The following is a 26,616-nucleotide window of genomic DNA, read 5'->3' as shown; positions in this document are numbered from 1 at the left end:
TTTGGTTATCTAGGGGCAGGGCCAGTCAGAAATGTTGAGATCTTAAATTCCCTTCTGAGAACTATCTGCGGGGGTAAACCACGGTATAGAAGCATTTGGCGGGATATCATACAGCCACTAGAAATGGTGGGTATGGAGACTGTAGGGCAAAACGCACCACACGCTATAAAAATAAAATCACATGTAAACTCTGGTTACAACCGAGTAAGGATTATAGCTAATACTTATTGAATGCTTATTAAGTGCCAGACACTACATATATTAAGTCCCTTAATCTTCATTAGCATCCTTATGAATTAGGTGCTTTCAGCCCTGTTTCAGAGGAACCTGAGCCACAGAGAGGTTAAGTAACTTGCCTGAAGTGTCTCAGCTAGTGGTTGTTAAAACGTACAGGAAAAACACTTCAAGAAGATATGTAAAAAGGAATAATGGTCACATTAGCATGAAAGTAAGTCCATTAAAAAAATTAACAAAAAATTCTCTGTAACTTGTTGTGCTCACTTTCTAAGAGAATTTCTGTAGAGCAATAATAGGGAAGGGACCCAGGGCATTTTCAACCTGCTTTTTCTGTTCTGCCTCCTTTAGCACACCACTTACCAGTTTTCAGGATGGAGTTTGGTGGCTACAGGTGGCCTTTCAGTGCCGCTAGAATGGCTGTTTTAGGGGTTGGGGTAAAAAATGAGCCATTTGCCACTCTCAGGAGTTCTTCCAAGTTGTTAACAACGGGCAGAGAGGAAGAGTCACCGAGGGAGGCAAGGTTGGCCGATTGGTCATTCTGTAGTCAGAGTAAGGTAATCAAGACCAGCTACAAAGGGCAGTAACAAAACATGTGAAACTGCCTCGCCCGTGTAGGGAACACCACAGACGTTTTATAGGCCATAAATATTTCTGTCCCTGTTTGCTCTCCATTGCTTCTAGGCTACCGGGAGAAGAGTCTGGACATTTCACCCATATGGAATCCCTCCTTTTCAGAACCCCATTCAGATGTTCTCAACTGCTAACCCCACATGTTCAGCCTTCTTTTTATTCCCTGGGGAAGACAACGAATGAGTTGCTTTTTTTTTTTTTTTAATTTTTTTTTTTCAACGTTTATTCATTTTTGGGACAGAGAGAGACAGAGCATGAACGGGGGAGGGGCAGAGAGAGAGGGAGACACAGAATCAGAAACAGGCTCCAGGCTCTGAGCCGTCAGCCCAGAGCCTGACGCGGGGCTCGAACTCCCGGACTGCAAGATCGTGACCTGGCTGAAGTCGGACGCTTAACCGACTGCGCCACCCAGGCGCCCCTGAATGAGTTGCTTTTTAAAAATTCTTCATCCATGAAAGATTGAGAGTGTCCTCTGTGTCAAACACTACATCAGGTGCCTTTCTGTTCTTCCTGCTTCTTCCCTCACCTGAGGCCATAATCCCCTGTGTCATGATGCTTGGTTACCATGGAGATGACTCATGCTATAAGTCACGGTTGAGATTTTGCAGGGAACAGGTTGGGGTGGGGGCCAGTCTACCACTGACCCTGAGTCCAGACCAGACCCACAGACAGAGAGCCCTGGAAATTAACACACATGAAAATGTTGAAGTGACTCATAGAGCCATAGTGGTCTTTCTTTCCCTGCCTTCCCTGGAGCCTCCTGTGTCTAATACAAGTATGCAGCATTAATTCGTTTTGCTGGAGCCCCTAGGTAGGTGGTTCGTATTTAATTTTGCTGAGGACCTTATTTGTGTGTGAGAGCCCTTATTTGGGATGAAATTTTATGCGTTAGCAGGCATTTCTTTCCGTGTCTAATTATTTTCTCATGCTTCAAAGTCAGAAAGAAAAGGCAACAGTGGTTCTAATGGAGCACTTTGTGATGTTTGGTGAGCTAGCTCTCTCTCTGTCCCACTGAAGGGTATGCCTTTTAGGGCAGAATCTGGCCTTTTCATTTTGTATTTCCAGTGGCTGCTATGTAAAAAAAAAATTGGAAGCGAATCTTTGAAGTCATCATTTCTCTGTACGTGTCTGCCCTGCGGAATGTTTCAAAGGAAAAACATGTTTGTTTCAGCTGCAGAAAGGTTATTTTTGAGACATACCGGCCAGTCCTTTACAAGGATAATCCTGAAAGCCTGCATTGCTGTGAGACTTCTCATTTCCCAAGAGTAGGAACCATACTCCCCTCACCCTGCCACATTCCGATGGAAGGCCCCCTGTGATCAGCTTTCCACGTATTTGAGCCGCGGAGTGAGACACCGTGCATTCTGAAAGCAGACTGGCCCTGAGAATTGGGCATGGTTGGATAATTCTCAAAATGACTATTGAAAGGCCCAGAAGATTTGATGATGCGGGCCCAGGCAATAGAAGACATAAATGAATTTTTCTGTGTTTTTAGCTCTTGCCTTGTCTTGTGTTCGATTAAAAACACCTAAAACCCCAAACCCCCCAAAACTCTAAAATAGCAGGGTAGCCTGTTTGGATAATGGGCGTTTTTGTTTTTGTGTGCCCAGGACCATCATCCCTTGACTGAGGGGCATGGAGGGGTGGGAAGATTGAAGTTTTCATTTTGTACCATTTGTATGATTTGAATTTTTACCCTATGCCTGTTATTACTTTCGAATATAGTTTTTTTTTATGTTTCCTATCACTTTTTATGTATTCAGAGATCCTTTTAATTTCCAAAGAATTGAATTTTTAATTATAAGTTAAAATAATTACATGATTACAGAAGGGATCATTTGATTTTCTTGATAGGTTGCAGGAATTTTTCACGGGCTTAAAAACAAACTCACTACCTTGGGATTATGGCTTTCTTTCTGTACCCTGCCCTTTGGACTAGGAAAATCAACCCAGCCCTGATTTTTGAGATAATTCAAGCTTTCTGGGCCTACCTGAAAGGTAATGCTGGAACACACCCACGCTGCCACCTTACCTACACTGGGTGGCTTTGCTGAGAATTGCTTCCGTGAGGTGCTGGAATTAAGTGAGCTAAAAAACAAATGCATAAAAAGGCACTTAAAATAAAATTGATGCTTGAATGCGGAAACCCACAAACGTATCTGGCTTGGGATTTCTTAGGGTGAGAGACATTTATGAATCATGGCTTTCATTTATTATAAAATTATCCTTGTGCCAAAGATTCCTTGCTTAAGTGGTTTGAATGTCATGTTGTTAGACGGAACAATTCCTGTATTCTTTTCCAGCTTTAACAAATCCAGCACAGATTGTTAAAAATTCTGAACGTTTGCATGGGACGCTTACCTGTGATTCAGTCTGCTTTTCACATCCTTAAATAGCTCTGTGGCTGTTCTTGGCTACCTGGTCTTTGGTTTAAGGTTTGCCTGTGAAAATAAAGGATAGGAACAGTTGCTGGAGCGTCTATTCACACCTCCTAGTGGTTTTAGAAGTTCCCCAAACAGATCCCACTTTAGTTCCCTGGGGACTGATCCTGGGCATAGGTGCCCAGGGAGGATTCTAGAGTCGGTTGTAGCTTCACTCAAAGTAAACAGACTGGTGGTGATACTTTTGGAAAGGAGGGCTGGTCCCAGGAACTGTCGATGGCACGCTTTGAAGGTCATCTTTGCATCCCCTGCTTGGCTAACAGTATGAGTTGTGTGGAGGAGGCTGGGGAGAAGGCCGGACTGACCCCACTTCCGTGGGCAGAGAGGTCAAACTTCTTGCGGCCGGTGTGGTCATCGGAACCTCTGCATTCAGCTTCAGCAACTTCCCCTTTCAGGTGCCTGCAGTGGGTATTTACCAAAGCTAACCACCCTTCATCACCAGGGCTACCATTTAGCCGCATGACGGGCAGATGAGAAAAAGAAATAATCCTCTGGACATCTAAACGACAAATAAGCAAGCTATTCCAGGCTAGGTCTTGGAAAATATATTGTGAAGACACTAGGCTGGCAGGGGTGAGGTTGTCCATAAACACCTTGCGTCTCCCCCTGCCCCGCCCCCCCCAGCTGTGGATTGTGGTTTTAAAAACCATAAAAAATCTCCTCTAAAAGTCCAGGATAGTAGCTTATATCATTTTCTCCAATTTTTGGATGTATTTTTTAAAAATTTTTTTTTTAAACGTTTTTATTTATTTTTGAGACAGAGCATGAACGGGGGAGGGGCAGAGAGAGAGGGAGACACAGAATCGGAAGCAGGCTCCAGGCTCTGAGCCATCAGCCCAGAGCCCGACGCAGGGCTCGAACTCGCGGACCCCGAGATCGTGACCTGAGCTGAAGTCGGACGCTTAACCGACTGAGCCACCCAGGCGCCCCTGGATGTATTTTTTAAATCAAGTTTAAGTTGTTCTTGATGACTTTGTATACTGGACTCTATATGTAATCTCATGATTTATGGTTGGTGGTGACTGTGGTGGGATTTCCCCCTTTTCTTCCTAGAACATTTCTTAGTACTTTTTTCCTCGGTACTTTCTTTCCTATGGTAGGGCCTTTTAAATGAGAAGCTTAAACCTGCCTCAGAAAGAATTTATTTATTTTCTTAAGTTTTATTTATTTATTTGTTTTGAGAAAGAGAGAGCTGGCGAGGGACAGAGACACCTAGAGAGAGAATCCCAAGCAGACTCACCACTCAGCACAGAGCCCAACACGGGTTCAGTCTCACAACCTTGAGATTGTGACCTGAGCCAAAATCAAAAGTCAGCCGCTTAACCGACTGAGCCACCCAGGCACCCCTCACAGCCCCCCGCCTTTTTTTAAAGTTTATTTATTTAGAAAGAATTTAAATTTGAATCTCCTCTCTGTGTGTTGCGAACATGGCCCATGAGTTCGCCCATGAGTTCATCACCCATGGAGGTGAGTTAGCAAAGAGTGTAAAGCAGGAATCTTGGGGTTAGAGAATGAATAGGACCTTTGGAGAAATGCAGAACTGATTCAGAATCCTGGCTGTGCCCCTTAACAGTGGTAAGACCTTGTACGAAACACTTAACTTGTGAGCCTCAGTGTCTTTGTAAAGTGAGTATAATGTCTACTGTGTGTCATTCTGGGGACACTAATTCCAGGATGTTCCTAAGTGTGCACAGTTCCAGGTTATGTTGTAGATGCTATTTAAGTGTTAGGTTTCTGCTTCCTTCTGCCCCTTTCCTCTCAGTTGTAAAACAAGCTAAGGTAGTGGGGCAGGGATCTGCCCTGCGAGCAAAACAGGCTGAGAGTGAAGGAGGAAACTGTGCTCTTTTGAGCAAACCCATCATTTCCTTTACGTCCACGGCCCTCAGCTCTTAAGTAGGTCACCCCAAAGAACATCCAAATGCGGTTTCTCAGTTTGTACGGTAACGCCAGGGATGGCTGTCGGTGGACCGTGGATTCAGACCTATTTGCTCTGTAGTGGTCATGCCACGGATCCGCCTCACCTTCTTGGAGGTCACCAGATGGAACATGCCAAGGGGAGATTTCTTTTTCTGAAGTTTGTCTTTCAGTCGAGTTGGACTGATACAATACTTGCCCTGTCTTGAAGTAGTTTGCAAATGACCCATTGAAATACTTGGATAATGTTTGAAATCTTCTCTTTTTAGGAGTATTAAGCTAGGGAAGAATGCCTCCTTTCCCCTTCTAATTCTTATTATTTTTTTAGTGTGGTAAAATATACGTAACAAAATTTACCAACCATTTTTTAGTGTATGGCTCAGTCCAATACATTCACACTGTTGTGCCACCGCCAACCGTCCTTGTCCAGACTTTTTTATTTCCCGAAACTGAGACTGTACCCATTAAGGACTAATTCTTATTCACTTCTGGCCCCGGCCCTGGACAGCCACCGTTCTACTCTGTGGATTGGACGGCTCTAGGTACTTCATAGAAATCGAATCATACCATATCTGTCATCTCGTGACTAGCTTATTGCACTCTTTTTGAAAAACAATTTTTTTTTATTCTGTTCTGTGTTTTCTATCAACTCCCCAGCAGGGATGGTTCTACAAACCCTTGCCCTTTTTTCTGAGATTTATGTGTCAATTTCCATTTTGCCTTCTGTTTGTGTATGATCTTTGCATCTTTCCCCTATTGAAGCCAAATACCAGTCCTAGGAGAGGATTTAATGGAATGTTTGTTATATTTATTTTATTTTTAGAAATAGCTTATCGAATAAAGATTTTAAGTGACTGTACGTTCAGTACAGAATCAGATCCTATCTTTGCCTACGGGGTGTCTTCTCAAAAATAAAACTACAGGTTCTGCCTTCATTCCCCACCCCACCCTCTACTCTCCAAAGAAGAGAGCCCAAGAATGCATTTATCTAAGAGGTTGGTAGTAGCAGAGAAGAAGAGAGGCCAAGTTAATGGACATTGTGAACATTGTTTTAGGCCCAATTCAAAGGTAACCTCTCAGCCTTTCTCCTTGTAGGTGGTATACCTTGAAATCCAAACCAGGAAAGAAGGATAAAGAGCGAGGCGAAATTGAGGTTGACATCCAGTTTATGAGAAACAACATGACCGCCAGCATGTTTGACCTTTCCATGAAAGACAAGTCTCGGAATCCATTTGGGAAGCTGAAGGACAAGATCAAGGGGAAGCATAAGGATAGCGCGTCCGATACTGCTTCAGCCGTCATTCCCAGCGTCACACCCTCCGCCGACAGCGATGATGAGTCTACTTCAAAAGACAAGAAAAAGAAGTCGAAGATCAAGACCTTGTTTTCCAAGTCAAATTTGCAGAAAACACCACTTTCCCAGTCCATGTCTGTCCTGCCTACTTCAAAGTCAGACAAAGTGCTGCTTCGTCCTGGAGGCTTTCAGTCCCGGTGGGAGGATGATGAAAATGAGGATGAGTCCTCCTCTGCCTCGGATGGTGAGTTTTCTCCTCCTCCTTACTTGGCTCTCTCTCTCTCTCTGTCTCTCAGTCTACTTTGCTTTAAGAGAGAAGAAACAATGTGGTGTCCGGGTGGCTCAGTCAGTTCAGCATCTGGCTCTTGACTTTGCCTCAGGTCATGATCTCACGGTTCCTGGGATCGAGCCCCGCATCGGGCTCTGTGCTGACAGCATGGAGCCTGCGTGGGATTCTCTGTCTCCCTCTCTCTTTCTGCCCTGATCCTGCTCACCTCACTCGCTCTCTCTCTCTCTCAAAGTAAATAAATAAACTTAAAAAAAAAAAGAGAGAAGAAACAAATCTTAAGAGAAAGATTTTAATTCAGTTCCTCAGTTACTAAAATGGTGATGATGGTCATGATGATGGATGATCTTGGTTAGAAAGGCTTCTCGGGCCGCTTGGGTGGTTTAGTCAGTTAAGTGTCTGACTCTTCATTTCGGCTCACGGTTATAATCTCATGGATTGTGGGATTGAGTCCCGCATTGGGCTCTGTGCTGACAGTGCAGAGCCTGCTTGGGATTCTCTCTCTCTTCCTCTGTCTCTGCTTCTCCCCTGCTTGTTCATGCATGCGCGCCCTCTTTCTCTCTCAAAATAAATAAATGAATGAATGAATGAATGAATGAATAAATAAATAAATAAATAAATAAATAAAAAGAAAGTCTTCTCTATTTCTAAGCACTCTGGTTTCTAAGAATGCATAAATTCTTTTCTAAAACGTCTGGCTCTGTAACTGATGTACATTAATATAAGCTTTTGGAATTAACGAAATGTATGTATCTGGGTTGTTTTTTTTTTCTTTTTTTCTAGTTAAGGGTAAAATCATGCAACCTTAGAGTAATTCTGATATTTCATTTATTCATCAGGTATTTATTGAGGTCCTATTGATGTGCGTGACCTTCATGGGCTACATCCTTAATGAAAGTTGAGGAATTCAGTTCCTTTAACTGTGAATTAAATGTGTGTTTTGAACTTCAATTTCAATGACCAAATGCAGGTTGCTGTTGGCCAGATTCTGCCCTTCGCATTGGTTTAATGCAGAGCTTCTCAATCCCAGCACTATTGGTAGTTTGGGCCAGATAATTCTTTGTTGTGGGGCTGCCCCCTGTGCTGTAGGATCTTTAGCAGCAACCCTGACCTCTACCTGCTAGATGCCAATAACACACCCAGTGGCGGTTTACCAAAAATGTATTCAGACGTGGAGAGACGGACCCCCTTCCAGTTGTGAACCACTCGTTTAACACCTTGTTTCCTTTGGATCTTTGCTTTTCTTCCCATAGTCCTGTCTCCCAAGAGAACAGAGAGTGCACATCCTAAGCAACTGAACCAGATCAATTTCAACCTTTCCAAGAAGGAAGGAGGACTCCCCTTTCTTGGTGGCCTTCGGTCTAAGAATGACTTCCTTTCTCGCTCTAATGTCTGTATCAACGGGAACCATGTTTATGTGGAGCAGCCAGAAGCCAAGAGCGAGACCAAGGACAGCACCCCTTCTTCTTCCCCGTCCCCCCAGGGCTTCAGGAAGAAGCATTTGTTCTCCTCCACCGAAAACCTGGCCACTCGGTCCTGGAAGGAGCCTGGGGACGTTGGGGCCGTGTCTTCCGACAGACAGTTCTCTGAGTCTTCCACAAGAGACTCTCTGAAATCTATGTCTCTGCCATCCTACCGGCCACAGATCAGTGGGGACATTCAGGAGAACACGGCTCCAGTGAGCTTGGAGGCGGCAAAAGAAACCAAGGAGAGCAAGAAGCAGGAGAACAAGAAGTCCTCTTTGCTGTCTCTGGTGACAGGAAAGAAGGATGCGGCTAAGGGCAGTGAAGGCGGAAGCCCCCCTACGGTCCCAGGAAAGGAGAAGGAAGGCACGCTTATGGAAGTCACACCGAGGGGAGACCAGGCGGGGCCTGACGGAGACCTAGTAGAAAGATCCGAGAAGGATACTACGGCTGTTGTCTCCGGACGCAGTAAATCCCTGAATCCCTTTGAGGACGTGCAGATCACAGAACCGGAAGCTGACCGAGAGCCCAAGTCTGAACCTACACCACCTGCTCCCTCTGTAAGGGCTCCGCAGACCAAAGCTGTCAAGCCTCGGTGAGTCTTGTTCCTTCTCATGCAGGGCCTGCCCCTCACTGCTCGGTGTAATCAGCGGGGTCTACCGTTACAGCACCTCTTGCTCGTCATTCTGTGGCGGTCCCTGTGTGTGGCAAGCATTTGGTAGTCTAAGTGGTTTTCAACCAGCCCGGCCTGCCTGCCTGCCTGCCTGGCCCTCCCTGCACAGACGGCAGTGATGCGTCCCGGCCCAAAGCCACGGCCACCATGTGTGGTCTGCCCGTCTCAGTAGGACATTCAGACCCCGATGGACTGCCGCAGGGTGTAGCAGATTCTGAGTATTGCAAGTTGGGAATACCAGATTGGGGTTGTGGTTATGCGCAGAACATGTGTGTATTTAAAGTTCTTACCACATATATCCATTTGAGGCAGATGTTATCTCTCCTCCTTGCACTTTGGCTCTGGTCTGCTGGCACCAGAGACCCTTGATCCACCCTTGAGTGTGCCCGAGACAGTTCTCAGAGTGTTTAGGGTGCCCCTCGTGGCAGGAGCCTGGTGGGGGGGGTGATGCGTCGGGAACTTTCTGCTTTCAGCATGACTCACGTTCGCACGAACAGTATTTCTGTGGTCTGGGGTGGGGGAGACTTTTTTTGAGATTCTGCTTACTTTGATTTCAGACACACAAACACATACACGCAGGCCATTCCTCTTCAAAATTTGTGCCTGTTGCCTTGAGGTGCCTCTTGTACTGCTTTGAACTTTTTAGATGCTTTTTGTTTATCACCAAAAGACACTGTAAACTGTTGCTTTACCTGGAGCTTTCTCTTTCTGTGGCAACAGCCCTTGTGTGGCAGTTGTGCTTGGTGATCAAAGTGTCCCTTTTACGGGGCACCTGGGTGGCTCAGTCGGTTGAGTGTCCGACTTTGGCTCAGGTCGTGATCTCACAGTTCATGGGTTTGAGCCCCGTGTTGGGTTCTGTGCTGTCAGCTGGGAGCCTGCTTCAGATCCTCCCTCCAGCCCCTTTCTCTGCCCCTCCCCTGCACGCTCGCACACTCTCTCTCTCTCAAAAATGAATAAACATTTTTTAAAAATGTTTTAAAAAGTGTCCCTTTTATGTGTTAAATAATTCATGTTTCTTCCTTAACTTCTTTTTGTTGTTGTTGTTTCTTCCTTAACTTTTTTTTTTTTTTTTTAAAGTTCACTTATTTGTTTTCAAGAGAGGGAGAGGGAGAGAGAGAGCAAGGGAGGGGCAAAGAGAGAGGGAGAGAGAGAATCCCAAGCCAGCTCCACACTGTCAGCAAGGAGCCTGATGCGGGGCTCAAACTCACAAACCATGAGGTCATGACCTAAGCCAAAACCAGAAGTCAGATGCTTAACCAGCTGACCCACCCAGAAGCTCCCTCCTTCTTTAACTCCTTAAGATACTGCCCCAAGTATAAAAAAGCTCTCCCCTTTGGATCAACTTTATTTTTACATGTTGTTGTTTTTTTTTTTTTTTTTTTTTTTTTTTTTGCCTCTTCTGATGCATCTGCAACTGACCTGCAGATTTTATTTTGTCCTTTTTGCAGACTGGAAGTGTCTCCAGAGGCTCAACCCACAGCCAGGCTTCCTTCTTCCCCTGACTCTCCTCTCTTTTTTTCCGCTCTTCTTTCCAGTTCTGGCCAGACACCTGTCCTTTCTAAATCGGGTCATGGCTCAGAGACACTGTCCTCTGAATCTCCTTCTGTCTTCTTCTCTTTCTCATCTCCCATAGCGGCCCCCATTTCCACATCCACGCCGGTTGAAAACTGGCCTTCCACAGACAAGGGCCAGGCCGGTCCTGAAGAACCATCCTTACTCCTTAAAGCAGAATGGCAAAAGGAGAGTTTAACACAAGTTCCAAAGACTGTTTCTTGTGCCTCGGGGTCACTTTCTAAACAGCTACCCACTCCAGTGAGAAAAGGGGCAGAAGATTCTCCGAGGAAGACCAGTGAGGTAGGCCCAGAGAACACTGTCAGTAATGAGTCAGCGAAGTCTCTCCTGAAGCAGCCTGAGACCGAGCCACAAGAAGTTCTGAGGTTGCCCCCCTCAGAACAAGCCTCTGTCCCTTCATCTCAAGGGACCCAAGAAATGACATTCGCCCTTTCATCCCCAAATGGCGAGATTGAAAGCCCAGCTGGGAAGCCTCCGATGGGGGAAGACACAGACATCACAAGTCCATGTGGGTCTTGTGGGGAGAACAGAGTGAAGGACGGCAGAACGGCTTCTGTGGTTCCAGAAGCAGTGTCCCCTCTTCAGATGGCAGAATCATCCCCCACTCTTGGCTCTATGATGCAGACGCACGAGGAGAATGTCCACGAGGGCCGAAAGAAAATCAAGAAGCGGGTGTCATTTTCTGAGCAGCTCTTTACGGAGGAGCAGTTAGAGAAATCCCCTGGGTCAGAGGAGGAGGATGAAGGGAACCCCCAGGAGCCGCCACGGGAAGGAGCCACGGCTGGAAATGGGTCAGATGGGGAGCCTGCCGGGTCTGTCCACACAGAGGACTCCAAGAGGGAAGCGGCCAGTCAGGGTGCGCTAGCTTCCACGGCCGATCCCCCTGCCCTCCCCTGCGAGGAGAGTTTCTCAGAAGGCCCCGTGAGTGAAGCAAGCTCGGGGCAAGACCTTCCCCTCTGTGGGGTCGAGGGAGATCATCTGCTCATGGCCGAGAATCAGAGCAAAGCCAGTGATCACGAAGGCTTATTGTCTGACCCCCTGGGCGGCCTCCCCTCTGCCCCAGGTGTTAGCTCTCCAGTCCTGGCTGACCTGGGCTTAACCCTTCCTTCCATCCCCGAAGTGGCATCAGATGACGAAAGAGTGGATTGGGTTGAAGATGACGGAGACGGAGAGACGGCCCGGGTGGCAGCCCCGGAAGCCGGGCCTTCTTCCTTGAGCGCGTCACCTGCCCGTCCTAACATGGGAAAGGGGCCGAGAGGCCAGGCAGTTGGGTGGGCGGTGCCCACCGAGAGCCTGCATGACCCCCAGTCGAAGGCGCCCAAAGCATCCGTTACAGCTTCTTCTTCCGACCACAGCTTCCCGACCACAGCTTTGGGAATTCATAAACCAGATTGTGGCAAGAGTTCACGCTCGGATAAACAGCGGTCAGGTCCTGGCGGTGGCGAGAAGGAAGAGTTGCCGGGAAATGGGGGGCCAAGCCAGCGTCCTGAAGCGGCCCTGGATTCTCCTGTACCCAGCCCCTCCTTTTCTGAGACCTTTCCTGTTCCACACTCTTTCCCTAGCTACCCACACGCTGACACGCACCACACCAGTACAGCAGAATCTCAAAAAAAAGCAACAGCAGAGGGCCCTGCTGGTAAGGTGGACAATTCTGGCAAGAGGAAGCCGCTTCTTCAGGCCTGGGTCTCACCCTCAGAGACACATCCAGTCTCAGCTCAGCCGAGCACGGGAACGGGGTCAGCCAAGCACAGGTGAGAGTCGGGAAAGGTTGTTTCGACGTGAGCGATGTCCCCCACCCTGCCCACCCTGCCCTTTGCTTTTTGCCTGCCGAGGTTCTGGCTTTCTAACCGCACAGATATCTTGATGGTACATACTGTGCATTTGGCTGATAGGGGCTGTTTTCAAAGGGTCTCCCCCTGCGGTGGGAATCCCTCCCCTAGACACTCCTACGTTTGTAAGGAGGACATAGTGACAGGCTTCAAAGCCAGTTTTGGAATAATTCACCATAGTCAGATTTGGGGCTCTCAGATTGCAGAGATGTCTCGTGACCAGCATCTTCCTAGTATCAGAAGCCAACGGAGACAGAGTGGTGGAACCTAGCAGGGTTGAAAGCTTGCGTTAAGCACCGGCCGATGTGAAGCGGGCGTATTTGTTCTGAACTCTTCCTTTACTGTTGAGGAGCAGCAGGCTCTGTAGGGACTCACACGGTGCAATCTGAGGCTGTCGTTGTCTCAAAAGTAAGAGGCCATCTTTAATGTTCTTCTGACAGTGATCAGGAGACCAAGGGTCTCGCGAGAATGTCAGGACCCCTGGCTGTCAGGTGGGTGGGCTTTGTTGACCCTGTGGCTGCCTTGTGCTGACTGCTTTCATTTCCACAGGAACATTGGCGTGTGTTGGACTGGGGGTGTGAACACAATGTATCACCACTCTGTCCCCTTGTCTGTCTTGCTGACTGCCATCTGTGAGATGGACAGTTTCTCAGTTTTGTCATTACAGAAAGGTCTAAGGATCCTATCCCCTTCTCTTTAGACTTCATCCCGTGAAGCCAATGAACGCAGCAGCCCCCAAGATTGTTAATTCCAGCTTGGGCACTGCCACCATCATCAGTGAGAACATGATCAACGAAGCCATGATGAAGGTATGCTTTCTCCAATAAATAGGCATGCTAGGGGTGCCTGGGTGGCTCCTTCGGTTAAGCGCCCGACTTCAGCTCAGGTTATGATCTCACTCTCCGTGAGTTCGAGCCCCGCATTGGGCTCCGTGCTGACAGCTCAGCTCAGAGCCGGGAGCCTGCTTCCAATTCTGTGTCTGCCTCTCTCTGTTCCTCTCCTGCTCGTACTCTGTCTGTCTCTCTCTCTCTCAAAAATAAATAAACATTAAAAAAAAATTAAAAAAAAAAAAGAAATAGACATACTAGTTAGGGATCTATACAAAACCCGTTTCTAGAGCCACCATTATGTACACCTCCTTGGGTAGCAGGTAACGCCAGGAGCAATTTAACCTTATGTCTGTGTCTTTGGATAATCTTTGGGAGCTTCTACACTTTCCATTGGATAATTACTATTTCCCTTTTGGTTACTGACTTATTGTCAGATTGTTTGTTGTCCCCAAGCAACGTGATTGATACTGTTACTTCTTGTCAGTAAGAAGAAAATGTCACCCACCATCTGGTCCATTCAAATTCGATATTTTCATTTCCCCGTGTATCTTTTCTTATCTTTTGGCACGAGTGTAAAATTCCTGGGGTTGTAATCATGGCATAGATATAATTTTCTGAAACTTTATTCTGCAGTCATTTCAAAATTAAAAGTTGCAAGAATAGAACAAAGAACTCCTATATACCTTTCATCCCAATTCACCAATTGTTGACATCTTACCACATTGGTTTTATCATTGCCACCCTCTCTCTCCCCATCCCTGTCTGTTCTGTCTTTGTATATACATACTTTTTTTTTTTTCTTCTGAACCGCTAGAGGGTAAGTTGCCTACCTCATGCCCCTTTTACCTCTAAAATACCTAAGCATATGATTCCTAAGAATAAGGACATTTAATCAGGATCACTACTTTTAAAATTGGCGTAATCCTCTTTTCTCATCTCTAGCCCAAATTTCAGGTCCACCCGTTGTCTCATTAGTGTGCTCCTTCGTTTTTCTGTCTTTCTTTCTAGTCCGGGATCCAATCCAGGATCTCTCGCTCTTATGTTGCTGTGTCTCTCTAGACTCTTTTATCCTGGATCCCCCAGCCTTCTTTGTCTTTCAAGACCATGACATTTTCTAAGACTTCAGATCAGTTGTTTTGTAGAGTTCTCCTCAGTTTGGATTTGTCTGCTCAAAACCTCATGGTTTGGTTGAGGTTATGCATTCTTGGCAGGAATTAACCATGCAAGTCATGTGTCCCTTCCCGGTGCATCGTGCAAAGAGGCACATGATATCAGCTTGTCCTGGTAGTGGGAGTGTTAACTCTGATGACTTTCTGTAGGTGGTGCCCACCAGCGTCTCTAGGATAACATTGCTATTTATCCCCTTTACAATCAATAAGAATTTGTGGGGAATTAATTTCAGACTCTGTAGGTATCCTGCTCCTCACCAACCTTTCATTCTCAGGCTTTTGTATCCACTGATGAATACATCAGTGGCCAAATTGGTGGTTTTCCAGCCCCATTGCCTGCATGGAGACACTGGTTCTCTTATTCATTTGATGGTTTATCTAGTATACCATAAGCATTTTTGTATGTTGCTACTTAATTCTTTGAAATGGTTATATCAATGTTTACTTAACCTGTTCCCCTATTATTGGATATTTGGGCTGTTTTCTGTTTTTCAGTGTGAATGCTGTCATAGTCAATAATTTCTTGCATAGAACTCTTTCCCTTCTTAAGCTAAATCTCCAGGAAGAATATTGCTTGATTAGAGGGTCTCTTCTCTTTAAAAAGCTTGGGCTAACTTTAAAACAACAACTCCTGCCCACAAATCAAACAAAACCAACCCCTCCCTCCCCCCCCCCCCCCCCAGAGCCCCAGATGATCTCTGCTATAGAGTGTCTCCATTCTGCCCTTTCTGGTTCACAAATCAGGAGGATTTAGAACACTGCCTTGTTGCAAACCTCTGGTCTTTGACTCATTGTCACGTGGGCTGGAGGAGAATGATTTACTGAGGGACTGGTGGGCAAGGATGTGTTGTGTTTCAAATATGTGGAGAGGAATTTCCTGACTCCTGGGGTAGTCACTGTCAGTAGAAATGAACCTTATTTCTATTTTAGTTTAGGGCATCTAGAAATTGCATTCAATCAGAGATCTTACAGTCTTGTGCAGTGTAAGACATCGAGTAGCTTTTCTGTTTTTATTGTTTAGTTTATGTTTTAAAGTTTATTTTGACGGGGGCGGGGGTGGAGCACGAGCAGGGCAGAGAGAGTCAGAGAGAGACAAAGAGAGAGAGAGAGAGACTGAGAATCCCAAGCAGACTCCATGCTGTCCACGTAGAGCCTGATGCAGGGCTGGATCCCATCAACTGAGATCCTGACCTGAGCCCTAATCAAGAGTCGGACGCCCAACTGACTGAGCCACCCAGGCACCCCAGTTTTTATGTTTTTATTCTTTTTTTTTTTAAGTTTATTTATTTTGAGAGAGAGAGAGAGAGCGAGTGGGAGGGGCAGAGAGAGAACCCCAAGTAGGCACCACACTGTTAGTACAGAGCCTGATGCGGGGCTCGCACTCACAGAACTTGGAGGTCATGACCTGAGTTGAAACCAGGAGTTGGACGCTTAACCAGCTGAGCCACCCAGGCGCCCCAGTTTTTGTGTTTTTAAAATAAAAACTTTTCGCTCATGCCTCCTTTACTCCCGCAAGCATTTTTAAAGCATTGGTTAGTCAGTATTACCTCTGGCTCCATTGCACCTGTGCCACCAGGAGCTGGGCTAAAGGGTCCCTGAGATCAGAGATTCAGGTAAAGAGGCTGAGCGGTGATGACAGATGGTTGCTGCGAGCTGTTTAGCATCTTCCAGCCGCCTCGTCTTCTCTTTCGCTTGTATTACATGCTTCCAGGGCCGCCGGTAAGTAAGCATCATTCTCAGAATGATCAGCTGTGGCCAGTACGGTGTGCCTGCTGTGTTTTAGCCATAGCCTAAATCCACACCATAACTCCACCAACGCAGCTTGGCTGGCTTTTGTGGGTGTGGAGAGGAGGCCGCGTTTATCTTCCTGGAGTTAACGATATTTACCAGGAAACCGGGCAAAAGGACAGCATAAAAGGGACAGTAATGAAAACCAGGGTCGTGGAGCAGCCTCCCATCCCTCCTTCCTTTTACTGTGGAATGCAGCTGGGCTCCAAAGAGAAACAAACACCTAGCTGTCGGGAAGTGAGCAAGACCCTTGGCTCCCATTTTATTTATTCTTCAAAGCTCATGTAATCAGGGGCTTATCTCCTGGCCCTGATTGAGAGAATAACTTGCCTTACAACAAAGGCAACTGCTGCTTATTTTGCTTACGGTTTGTCCGCCCCACCGCTGCCCCTCTGGCTGACTGCAACAAAGCGCTTGGTCCTGGACCATGCCTCGTAAATATTCTGAGTAAATATGGAAAGTTTCCTGGAGACTGCTATTGGCCCTCTGTGTAATAGATGCTTTGTACTAAGCCGTAAATAATATTTATAAAAGTAACTACTCTTTGGAATGTTGCAAAGTAAGACAGAGGTTAGGGAAAGAAATTGCATAGCTAAAGTTATGAAAAGATAGCTGAAGCATTGCTACAATGGCTTTTTTTTGGGAGGCGGGTTCATGTTTTAGGGCCTCCGTTCTTTCTAGATGATTTAAAACTTAGTGTATTATTTACCCAAGTGGCTTTAACACTTCCATTTAAAAATAATACAGCCACCTAGGGGCTCCTGGGTGGCTCAGTCGTTTGGGCGGCTGACTACAGCTCAGGTCATGGTCTCGCGGTCGGGGAGTTCAAGCCCCACATCGGGCTCTGTGCCGACAGCTCAGAGCTGGAGGCTGCTTCTGATTCTGTGTCTCCCTCTCTCTCTGCCCCTTCCCTGCTTGCTGCTCTCTGTCTCTCTCAAAAATAACAAACATTAAAAAAAGAAATTTAAAAATAATACAGCCACCTAGATCCAAAAATCATCTGTCCTATTAATATGGAAACAGTTGGACCCAAATTTGAATAGACATTATTATTATTATTATTATTATTATTATTATTACAATTATGGGAGGGGGAGTCCAATGCAAAAATCCTGGAAGGAAATATGTGACAAGGAATTAACAGATATTTTCTTTGTACCTCTTCCTCACCATGGCTGTTGCCTCACTTTTTGTAATGCTGGATTGTTTTGCAGTTTTTTAAATGATCACATGTCTAGGATCGTGTAATGATTTCAAAGTCTTACATTCTTTCCCCTTTGGATTATGAAATCAAATTGAATCGCTGTTTCACAGTTTGTAAGGTATGAAGTATGCATGCTCTTTCAATCCTCTGCATCTATCGTAAGGAAATATTTTAGAGATATGATCAAAGATTTCTCCTCAGGCATTTTAATAAAAACTGTTATGTATAATTTTGAAAACAACCTAAATATCCAGCAATAGAGAGATGGGTAAAGTATAATGAAATTTTAAGCCTCTGTTAAAAAACATGATTTTTGCCAAAATTTAATGATGGGAAAATGCTCACAAAACAATAATTTTAAAATGCTTTTAAGCCATATTCTGCGTGATGCTTAAAGTTTGAAAACATACCATAAAAAAACCAAGGAAACAATAGGAGACCCGAATGTTAAGTGTTGGAGTTACAGGCAATAATTTTTTCCCTCTTCTGTAGTTGAGATTTTCCATTATGAGGGAATATTCCCTTTAAAGTGAAAAACAGAATTCTGTTATTTTGGGGGGGAAATCAATTTTAATCCATGCCCAAAGTCTAGTTGACTCGTCACTCCCATCTGTGAAGTTTGTCGTGATCTCTTGTGTGACAGTGGGCGCTTGGTTGTCCAGCTCTCTGGACTCTGAGCCCCTGAGCCCCTGCGCATACCTGGTCCCTACTCTCGAGGAATCCCTGCCTGTCCCTCCCTCCAGGTGACAGCTTCTTCATGTTTCTATCTCACAAACTGTCTTACAGAGAGTATCTTATGTGATCCACATTTTTTAATAAAATCCTTACATGACAGAGTTATGATCTAAAAACCCTTGAGAACATATTCTTCGCTATTGTTTCCAAAGAGTACTTTTTTTCTTGATAGGATGTATCAATAGACATGCAACTAGTTTTTTAAAAATTGTGGTAGAGACACCTGGGTGGCTCAGTCAGTTGAGTGTCTGACCTTGGCTCAGGTCATGATCTCACAGTTCATGAGTTCGAGCCCCGCGTCAGGCTTGCTTCTGTTAGCGCAGAGCCTACTTCGGATCCTCTGTCCCTCTCGCTCTCTGCACTGCACCACCCCTACCTCCCCCCCCACCCCCCGTGCTCTCTCTCTCTCCCTCTCAAAAATAAATAAACATTAAAAAAAATTGTGGTAGGGGTGCCTGGGTGGCTCAGTCGGTTAAGCGTCCGACTTCAGCTCCGGTCATGATCTCACGGTTCATGAATTCCAGCCCCACTGCAGGCTCTGTACTGGTAGCTCAGAGCCTGGAGCCTGCTTCGGATTCTGTGTCTCCCTCTCTCTCTGCTCCTCCCCTGCTCATGCTGTGTCTCTCTCTGTCTCAAAAATAAATAAAAACATTAAAGAAAATTGTGGTAAAATAAACATAAAACTTACCATCTTAAGCATTTAAAATTTTTTAAAATTATTTTTTAAAATTCAAGTGTAATTGGCATTTAGTATTATATTAGTTTCAGGTGTACAGTTTAATGATTCATCAGTTCTATACATTACTCAGTGCTCATTATGATGTACTCTTAATCCCTTTTGCCTGTTTCAGCCATACTCCCACCTATGCCCCCTCTGGTAACCACTAGTTCTCTATATTTCAGAGTCTGAGGGTTTTTGTCTCTTTTTTTTCTTTCTTTGTTTTGTTTCTTAAATTCCATATGTGAGTGAAATCATATGGTGTTTGTCTTTCTGTGACTTATTTTGCTTAACATTATACTCTCTAGATCCGTCCATGTTGTTGCAATGGTAAGGTTTTGTTCTTTTTTTGTAGCTGAATAACATTCCATTGTATATATTACCACATTTTTTTTTTTAACCCATTTATCTATTGAGGACACTTGGGCTGCTTCCATGGTTTGGCTCTTGTAAACTATGCTGCAGTAAACATAGGGGTGCGTATATCATTTTGAATTAGTGTTTTTGTTTTCTTTGGGTGAATACCTAGTAGTGGAATTACCGGATCAGTTCTATTTTTAATTTTTAAAGGCACCTCCATACCATTTTCCACAGTGGCTGCACCAGTTTGCATTCCCACCACAGTGTACGAGGGATTTTAAGCACCTTTAAGCATACAGATCGGTAGGGTTAAGTACAGTCACATTGTACAGCCAGTCTCCAGAATTCTTTTCCAGGCATGCAACTTTCTGGCTGAAGGTTGTTTTAGAATTACAAATAGAGCGATTGAGGTCTAGAGGGATGTATGCCTTCAACAAGGTAAAAAACAAAAACAACAGAAAAATTAAGGGAGAAGTTGTTTTTTGAAAAGTAGTCCAACATCTCACCTGTTTCTGTGCAGCCTGTGGCAGGTGAAAACCTGCTCTGCGGATGGAAATGTTGGTGTGGGCTTCTAAGCCAGTCGTACAAGCACTGTGCTTCCCTTCTGAGCCAGGGTGGGAGAGGTGGCCTATCTCTCCGATTTCTGGCTAGTGTGTAGGCAGCTTATGTCACGGGACTGAACAGGGCCGTCTATGTGTTTTTGTCAAAGAGTGAATGATGATTCTTCTTATTTCTTTATTATAATATATCATAAATAAATATGTTTGTTTGTTTATTTTGAGGGGGAGAGAGAGTGGGCTGGGAAGGGGCAGGGAGGTGGGGGAAAAAAGAGGATCCCAAGCAGGCTCTGTGCTGCCAGTGCAGAACCTGATACGGGGCTCGAACCCTTGAACCATGAGATCATGACCTGAGCCTTGGTCATGACCCGACCAAGAGTCGGACGCTTAACCAACTGAGCCACCCAGGTTCCCCATGAGGATTCTCTTGACTTAGCTTCTTGTAGAAGGTGGTCTCTTAGCCTTCCTAAGTGAAATTGTTTGACCCTCAGGGTGGTGAAACTGATTGCCTCCGAGTTCTGGGGGCAAAAGTGTCTTGAGGTGGCTCTAGGAATTTGTTTCTTTAAACTTCTAAATCCCCTGAACTAAAATTTCAGGAAAAGTTAAGTTGTGTCCCCCCCCTCCCCTACCCCCTCCCCCACACAACTGGAGACTTGGTATGATTAGGTGCTTTTTATTCAGTCCTTACCTAGTGTTTCCTCACCGTTTGGGCCTGGTCACTTTACAGGTGGACATCAGTCATCCCAGGTGTTCACAGACCTCCTGTTACTACATTGAATAACAGGCAACAAAGGCCCTATGTGGCCTGGAAGGCCTAAAATATTCACTGTCTGGTCCTTTACAGAAAACTTTGTCAATAACTGCTTTTCCACCAGAACTGAAAACACGTTCCCAGGAGGCTCAGATGGCTAACATTTTCCTCTTTTGTATTTCTTTTAAATATTTGACTTCTTTGCTGACTTTACCACTTTTTCTCCCCCTAAAGAAATACAACCCATCGGACCCTGCCTTCGCTTATGCACAGCTAACCCACGATGAGCTGATCCAGCTGGTCCTCAAACAGAAGGAGACGATAAGCAAGAAGGAGTTTCAGGTCCGCGAGCTGGAAGACTACATTGACAACCTGCTAGTCAGGGTCATGGAGGAGACCCCCAACATCCTCCGGATTCCCGCTCAGGTCGGCAAAAAGGCAGGAAAGATGTGAATCGTCAGCCTGCGACACCGAGACTTCTTTGTGAGTTTGTTTCCACCTGCCCCGGAGGTCAAGGACTCAGCATGCCTGATAACCGGCACACAGGCTCAAAATCACCATCTATCTCCCTTGTGTGTTATCTGGCAAGAGTCCGTTCTACCGAGACCAGGTTAATTATTACAATGAATCTTTTACTGTACAGTCCCAGGGTTTTGTTTTTAAATGCCACTGTGCCTTTGACTATCCTGTAAATATTTTATGCTCTGATCGGAGACATGGTCATAAGATCTGCTCCTGGCCCAGAGATTCAGATGGCGCAGGGGATATTCATGTATTTAACATTGGGATGATTTTCTTTCTTTGATATTGAAATTTAAAGATACGTACCCCTTCCTCCCCCAGTCAGTAAAGCGTGGGGTGAAGTGAGAAGAACCGTGTGGTTAGTGTTGCGTTACACACACTTGCTTGGCTTTTGAGTAGCTCAGGGTGGCTTTTGGCTGCGGGTGCTAAATTCTGATACCGTGTGAACCTTCTGGGCTTCTTCGACTTGGTCTTGTTGATTTGACTGGAGCAGGGGAGTTTAAAGAAAGCCCCTGAGTGTGCCTTGCAGATTTTGAACAAGCTGCCTTTTCTAAACATTAGCTACCACTACTCTCTAGCCTTAAAATGTGCTCTTTATCAATCCTTAGGGCGTGTCTGTAGAGACATGAGAAGTAGAATAGGGAATTAGAGAATCATTTTGCACTCACTTAATGGGGTTGGTCAAAGTCTCATGATAGCCGGGTTCCTAGCTGGCTAGAGTAGCCTAGTCAGTGCCTTGATAAGGGATTGGATGACCCATACACTCACTAAAATGGTTCCGCCAGGTACGGAATGATTTTAGTAGGATTCCTTTGGCCTTGCTTGGCCCCCGGATTTCCTCAGCAGCATTTCCCGGCGTTTCCCCCACCGTATTATAAAATTATGAAGAGCAAGAAGGTAACACTTAGTTTTGGTTTGCTGTATTTTTAAATCTAGGAGGATACCCTTTTTTTTTTTTTTTAAAGCTAGGACACGTCTTCACTAATAGCACCCAGTTCCGATCCTTCAGGTAGTTTCATTGTCTGGAACCTAATACTGGAATTAGAATATTTCTGCGTTGGTCAGTTTTTTCTCGTGGTTGTGACAGGATCTGATCAAATCTTTACCTCTCTCCCGGGGGAAGAATATCCGAGGCTAGCGTGGTGGGCGGGGCTTGAGGATTGGCTAGGGATCGCTTCTCTGTCCTTGTTATATGGAGGTTAAAAGGCAAGATGGTTGTCAGCAGAGGCCCTTTTCAGGATCACGTTTGCTGCAATGTTAGTTATATCGGAGCACTTTAATCTGAAGGATGATACTGTAACTTGATTTATCGAATTAGCTGTTAATTATCTTTAGCTATTTTATTTAATACTGTCTTACAGTAGTGGGGACCACTGTAAGCCTCTCAGATGCCTTGTATTTTTGGAGTGCTATGAAAGTTATTTACATACCTGCAAAAAGAACCTTATATTCCACTTGAACTCTGAAAATGTGCGTGTATATATTTATTCTGCAATATATTTTTTACTTATAAGTGTATTTTGACTGTGATAACCCAAGTGTACTGGGGGCAGGTGTGGTCTGAATGATTTCTCCTTAGAAGGGCTGGTGTGGAGACCTGTTCACGAGAGGTGGTTGGTCTGGAGATAATCTGCTTCTAGGACCTTGGGCACGTAACTAACTCGGTCAGTGTTTGAGAGGGAAGTCTGGGTAGAGGAGTGAATTCCTGTGCTCTGAAATGCCACTTGAGAACTCTGGAGAATGAAGGACAATTTACTTCAAGGGTGTCTGGCTTCTACCACTGCTGGAAAAAACCCGAATTCATAGCATTCCTGCACCTCTCAGCGTAGATCACCTGGAGGTCATTAGTTAACGACTGTCCTCGAGGACTCTCGTCTCTGGGGGAGAATTTATCTAGGAAGAATTTTAGTCTGCTCTGAGCCATTAGCAAGGGTTGGAGCTCCTCTAACTGGCGGGGGTTGGGGTGGGCACACACCCAAGTACACAAAGAGAGCTGGGACCCGCCTCTGGCTGCTGTAAACGCTAACCCAGTTGAAGGACCCTGGGAGGAAGCTGTGTTCTGGAGAAGCTGGAGCAGCTCTCCTCTTCCTGGCCTTGCCCGGCTGCCTTCAGAAAGAGCAGTCAGGACTTTAGGGAAGCATCCGATTAAATACCAAACACCTTGCAGTGAACTTCAGTTGGAGGTCAGACTCCTGAAAAAATGTCAGTCCTTTGCCCGACTACTTGCTGTCCATCTCATTGGACTTTGACAGGTTTCTTGCCCTCCGTCTTATTCCTGTGTGTTAGCCACATCGGGGTGGCAGAACGGAGGAGCAAGAAAGTCTGCCCTTTGCCTCTGCTGAGTGGAGAGGTGTGTGCACGGATGGGGTGTATGCATGCCCTGTCCAGCTTTGCCCGCAGCGGGCGGCGCTCAGAAGGTCAGAGAGGAGGGAGGATCCCCGCCGCTCAGCCACATACTGTGTTGAAGTCCAGAGGCAACTTAATGTTAAATTAGGATCTTCCCTCCCTGGGTCCTTTTTCCCAATTGACCTTTCTGTTTTCTTTCTGAGAACTACTAATGAATTATCCCTCAAGGCCGAAAGAGTCATTGCCTTAGGTGGAGAACTTAACCTCCTACTAGTCACATGAACGGCAACTCTGGTTTCTCAGTATCTACTATGGAAGCCACTGACTTGACCTCTTCCTCCCTCCGATTGCAGGATTGCCCAGCATTTTTGGATTGTAAAACTATTCCCTGCCTTGTTACTTCGGGAATTTTTAACTTCTTTGGTTTCGTTTTTAACAAGTAACCTAAAATTTCTATAACACTAAATAAAATGGTACTACCTTTCAAAGATTTGTGTCTGTACTTTTGTGTGGGTGCAGCAAAATGTCTTCCGTCTTCTAGAAAACTTCTCTTGGGGAATGACCAGTGTTTCTCACCCCATGAAGGGTCTCTCACCTGGATTCCTGCTGCTTCCACCTTGCCTGGTGCCCAGAGGTCCCAATGCCCTTTCTCCCACAGAGGATGGGACGTCTCTGATCCCTTCCCTACGACACGTCCCTCAATCTTGGCCTGCAGGGACCGTGGCATTTACCAGAAGGACATCATTTGAATTTTCTGTCCCCGCTACTAAAAGCTGCTGCCTGTTCCTCAGCACCGGGCACTTTTGGCTGAGTGTGTGAGCAAGGTCCCTTCCTTGATCCCTCCACCCCAATCCCCCACCAGTTTCCTAGAGAGTGAAAGGTTCACTGTGGGGATGTGATTTGAATTCATATTGTGTTCACACTGCCCAAGATCTGGGAGCCAAATCCCTGGTTCAGTCAACTTGGTTTTTCCATTCCTGAATAGAGGGTACTGGGGAAGCACAGGGAATCTTCTCCTGAGCTCAGCTCTCCTGGAAGTCTGAGCCTTTCCTGATGAGGTGAGAGGTCGGCCTGCCTCCCAACCATAGTCCATGCTCCAAGGGCCCCGACCTCTTGAAAGGGAGGAGATGCTTTTTCTTGCCCTGTGATAAAAGTCACACTATAGAGGGACAGAGGTGGGCCTGGTACAGGTACTGCCCTGTGAAGCCCCTCCGGGTGGGATGGGGGGGCGCCCCTGAAGGCCTCCCTGGTTACCCCAACTAGTTGTCAGTGGTGGGGCTGCCATGTAAAGTGATATGAAAGCAACTTCTCTTAAAACACAGCCCTCCAGGTTCAATTTAAGAAAAACAAAAGGAAACAAAACCCTCTGGAAGGAGAGTCTTAGGGAAAGAAAGTTTCTTTATGCAAATGACCCTAACTTTTCCCTCTGAGGTCCTTCACTTTTTGTTTTGCAGTTGGTTCTGCCCCCCCCCCCCCCCCCCCCCGCCCGGGGCCACCAGACCCAGCCCTCAGGGGCAGGCTGCTGTGTCTTTCAAACTCCCGGCCTCTGAGGGACACAACTCTCTCCTTTCTCTGAAGTCTTCTTAGCTTAGCTGCTAATAACAAAAAACAAACATAACAACAACAACCAGGAAAATACAGAGAACGATTGTAAGATCTGTGAACAGCATAAAGAGTGAAATTTCCCAAATCCAGGATTCTGAGCTGAAGGAAGTCGAGCCCCCCTGGACCCTGGGAGCTTGGGCGTCTGTCAGGCGGCTTCAGGTTCTCACCTTGGCTTCCCAGTTGGTGAAAAGCCCTCTCCTGTTCTCCTTCTGAAGGAATGGTGTCTTTTCCTCTCCCCTACACTCCCTTGTCCACTCACTTGGCCTGTAGATTTTTCTAAGTAATGTCATACATGCTTATGCCCAGAACAAAAGAAATCCTAAGCTCCTCGCTACCAAGAGGTAACTAACCACTGTTATTTTGATTCTTTGTCCTGGCATTTTCCCTCTTATACAAATACATACACTTTATTTTTTTAAGAAATTTAATTTGTGATGGGTATTGAAGAGGGCATCTTTTGGGATGAGCACTGGGTGTTGTATGGAAACCAATTTGACAATAAATTTCACATATTTAAAAAAAAATGGCAGCATGACTTTAAAAAAAATTTAATTTGGATTTTCTTTTTTCTTTCCTTAATTGAGGTGTAGTTGACCTACAATATTGTATTTGCTTCAGGTGTACAACTAGTGACGTGACATTTTATATACATTAGGAAGTGATCACCATGGTCCAGCTCTTACAGTATGCACTAGACTCCTGTTGCAACCTGGTGTCTTAATTATCTAGATACAATTTATTAACTTAAAAAAAATGTTTATTTTTGAGGCAGCAAGAGAGAGAGAAGTAGGGGGGAGGGGCAGAGAGAGGGAGACACAGAATCAGAAGCAGGCTCCAGGCTCGGAGCTGTCAGCACAGAGCCCGACACGGGGCTCAAACTCACGAGCTGTGAGATCATGACCTGAGCCGAAGTCGGACGCTCAACCGACTGAGCCACCCAGGCGCCCCAGATACACTTTAAAATGAAGATGGGAGCAGGCAGTGCAGTAAGTAGGGACTGCTTTGAACATTTCTGCGTGCCTTTGGATACTGTTCTGCAACCAGGACGGATAGTGATCCTGGGGGAGAACGTGCCCAGCTAACTAACCACCCCCCCCCGCCCCCCTCCCCCACGCCCCCTGAAACACACACGCACACGGAAGAACTGTGGTGGCCATCCAGGTTACTTCCGGCTCCGCTTATCATCGGCCGCCTCTGGGCCAGAATAAACGCTTGCTGGGGAAGCACCCCGCCCCGCCGCTGCCCGTGGAAAGCAGTCATTTACCGGGTGTGGTTCTGACGCGTTAACCAGGGCCCAGACATCGGCAGCACAGGCTGCTGGAACCCAACGTCCACCAGCGAATGGATCCTGTTCCCATGGCTTCTCTCCAGGTGTTCTCTCAGGGGCTGTGCCCTCAACCTCAGGGGAAGGCGGATTCACATTCAAAACAGGCTTCCTGAAGCTCTGTGAGCCGACGTGTCCCAAAGCCCCCAGATCTCTACAGGTTTACACAGAAACCTGTATCTGAGCCCTGGAAATAGTCCCCTTGGTGCCCTTGATAAGCCCTCAGAGGAGAGAGAAAACTGTTGTCCTTGCCTATCAAGTGCCCTTCAGGCTAGCTTTGACTGCAACAGCATTTTTGCATTAAGCATTTGTATTCTTACTAGTCGCTACACGCTGACAGGTACTATTTCTAATTCTCATCAAGGTAG

The 26,616-nt window shown here is 45.9% G+C and overlaps 1 protein-coding gene across 2 annotated transcripts in view; it reads left to right on the top strand.

Annotated features, from left to right (window-relative positions):
• RAB11FIP1 (RAB11 family interacting protein 1) overlaps positions 1 to 23,807 on the top strand; it is a 32,690-nt gene extending 8,883 nt beyond the window's left edge. The window contains exons 2-6 of one of the 2 annotated variants that reach the window (XM_047090639.1): positions 6,318 to 6,760; positions 8,056 to 8,860; positions 10,387 to 12,261; positions 13,040 to 13,148; positions 20,686 to 23,807. In XM_047090639.1, the coding sequence (XP_046946595.1) occupies positions 6,318 to 6,760; positions 8,056 to 8,860; positions 10,387 to 12,261; positions 13,040 to 13,148; positions 20,686 to 20,904 (3,451 nt within the window). In that variant the 3' untranslated portion in view covers positions 20,905 to 23,807. The remainder of the gene's footprint in view (positions 1 to 6,317; positions 6,761 to 8,055; positions 8,861 to 10,386; positions 12,262 to 13,039; positions 13,149 to 20,685) is intronic. The other variant, XM_047090640.1, reaches the window with a different exon arrangement.
• The last annotated feature ends 2,809 nt before the right edge of the window (positions 23,808 to 26,616 follow it).

This window comes from Lynx rufus, unplaced genomic scaffold, assembly GCF_022079265.1.
Source record: "Lynx rufus isolate CCGP_SWC_20201006 ecotype Redwood Valley unplaced genomic scaffold, mLynRuf1.p SCAF_3, whole genome shotgun sequence".
In the NCBI taxonomy this organism is placed as follows: Eukaryota; Metazoa; Chordata; class Mammalia; order Carnivora; family Felidae; genus Lynx; species Lynx rufus.
This window is presented reverse-complemented; position numbering and strand designations above follow the sequence as displayed.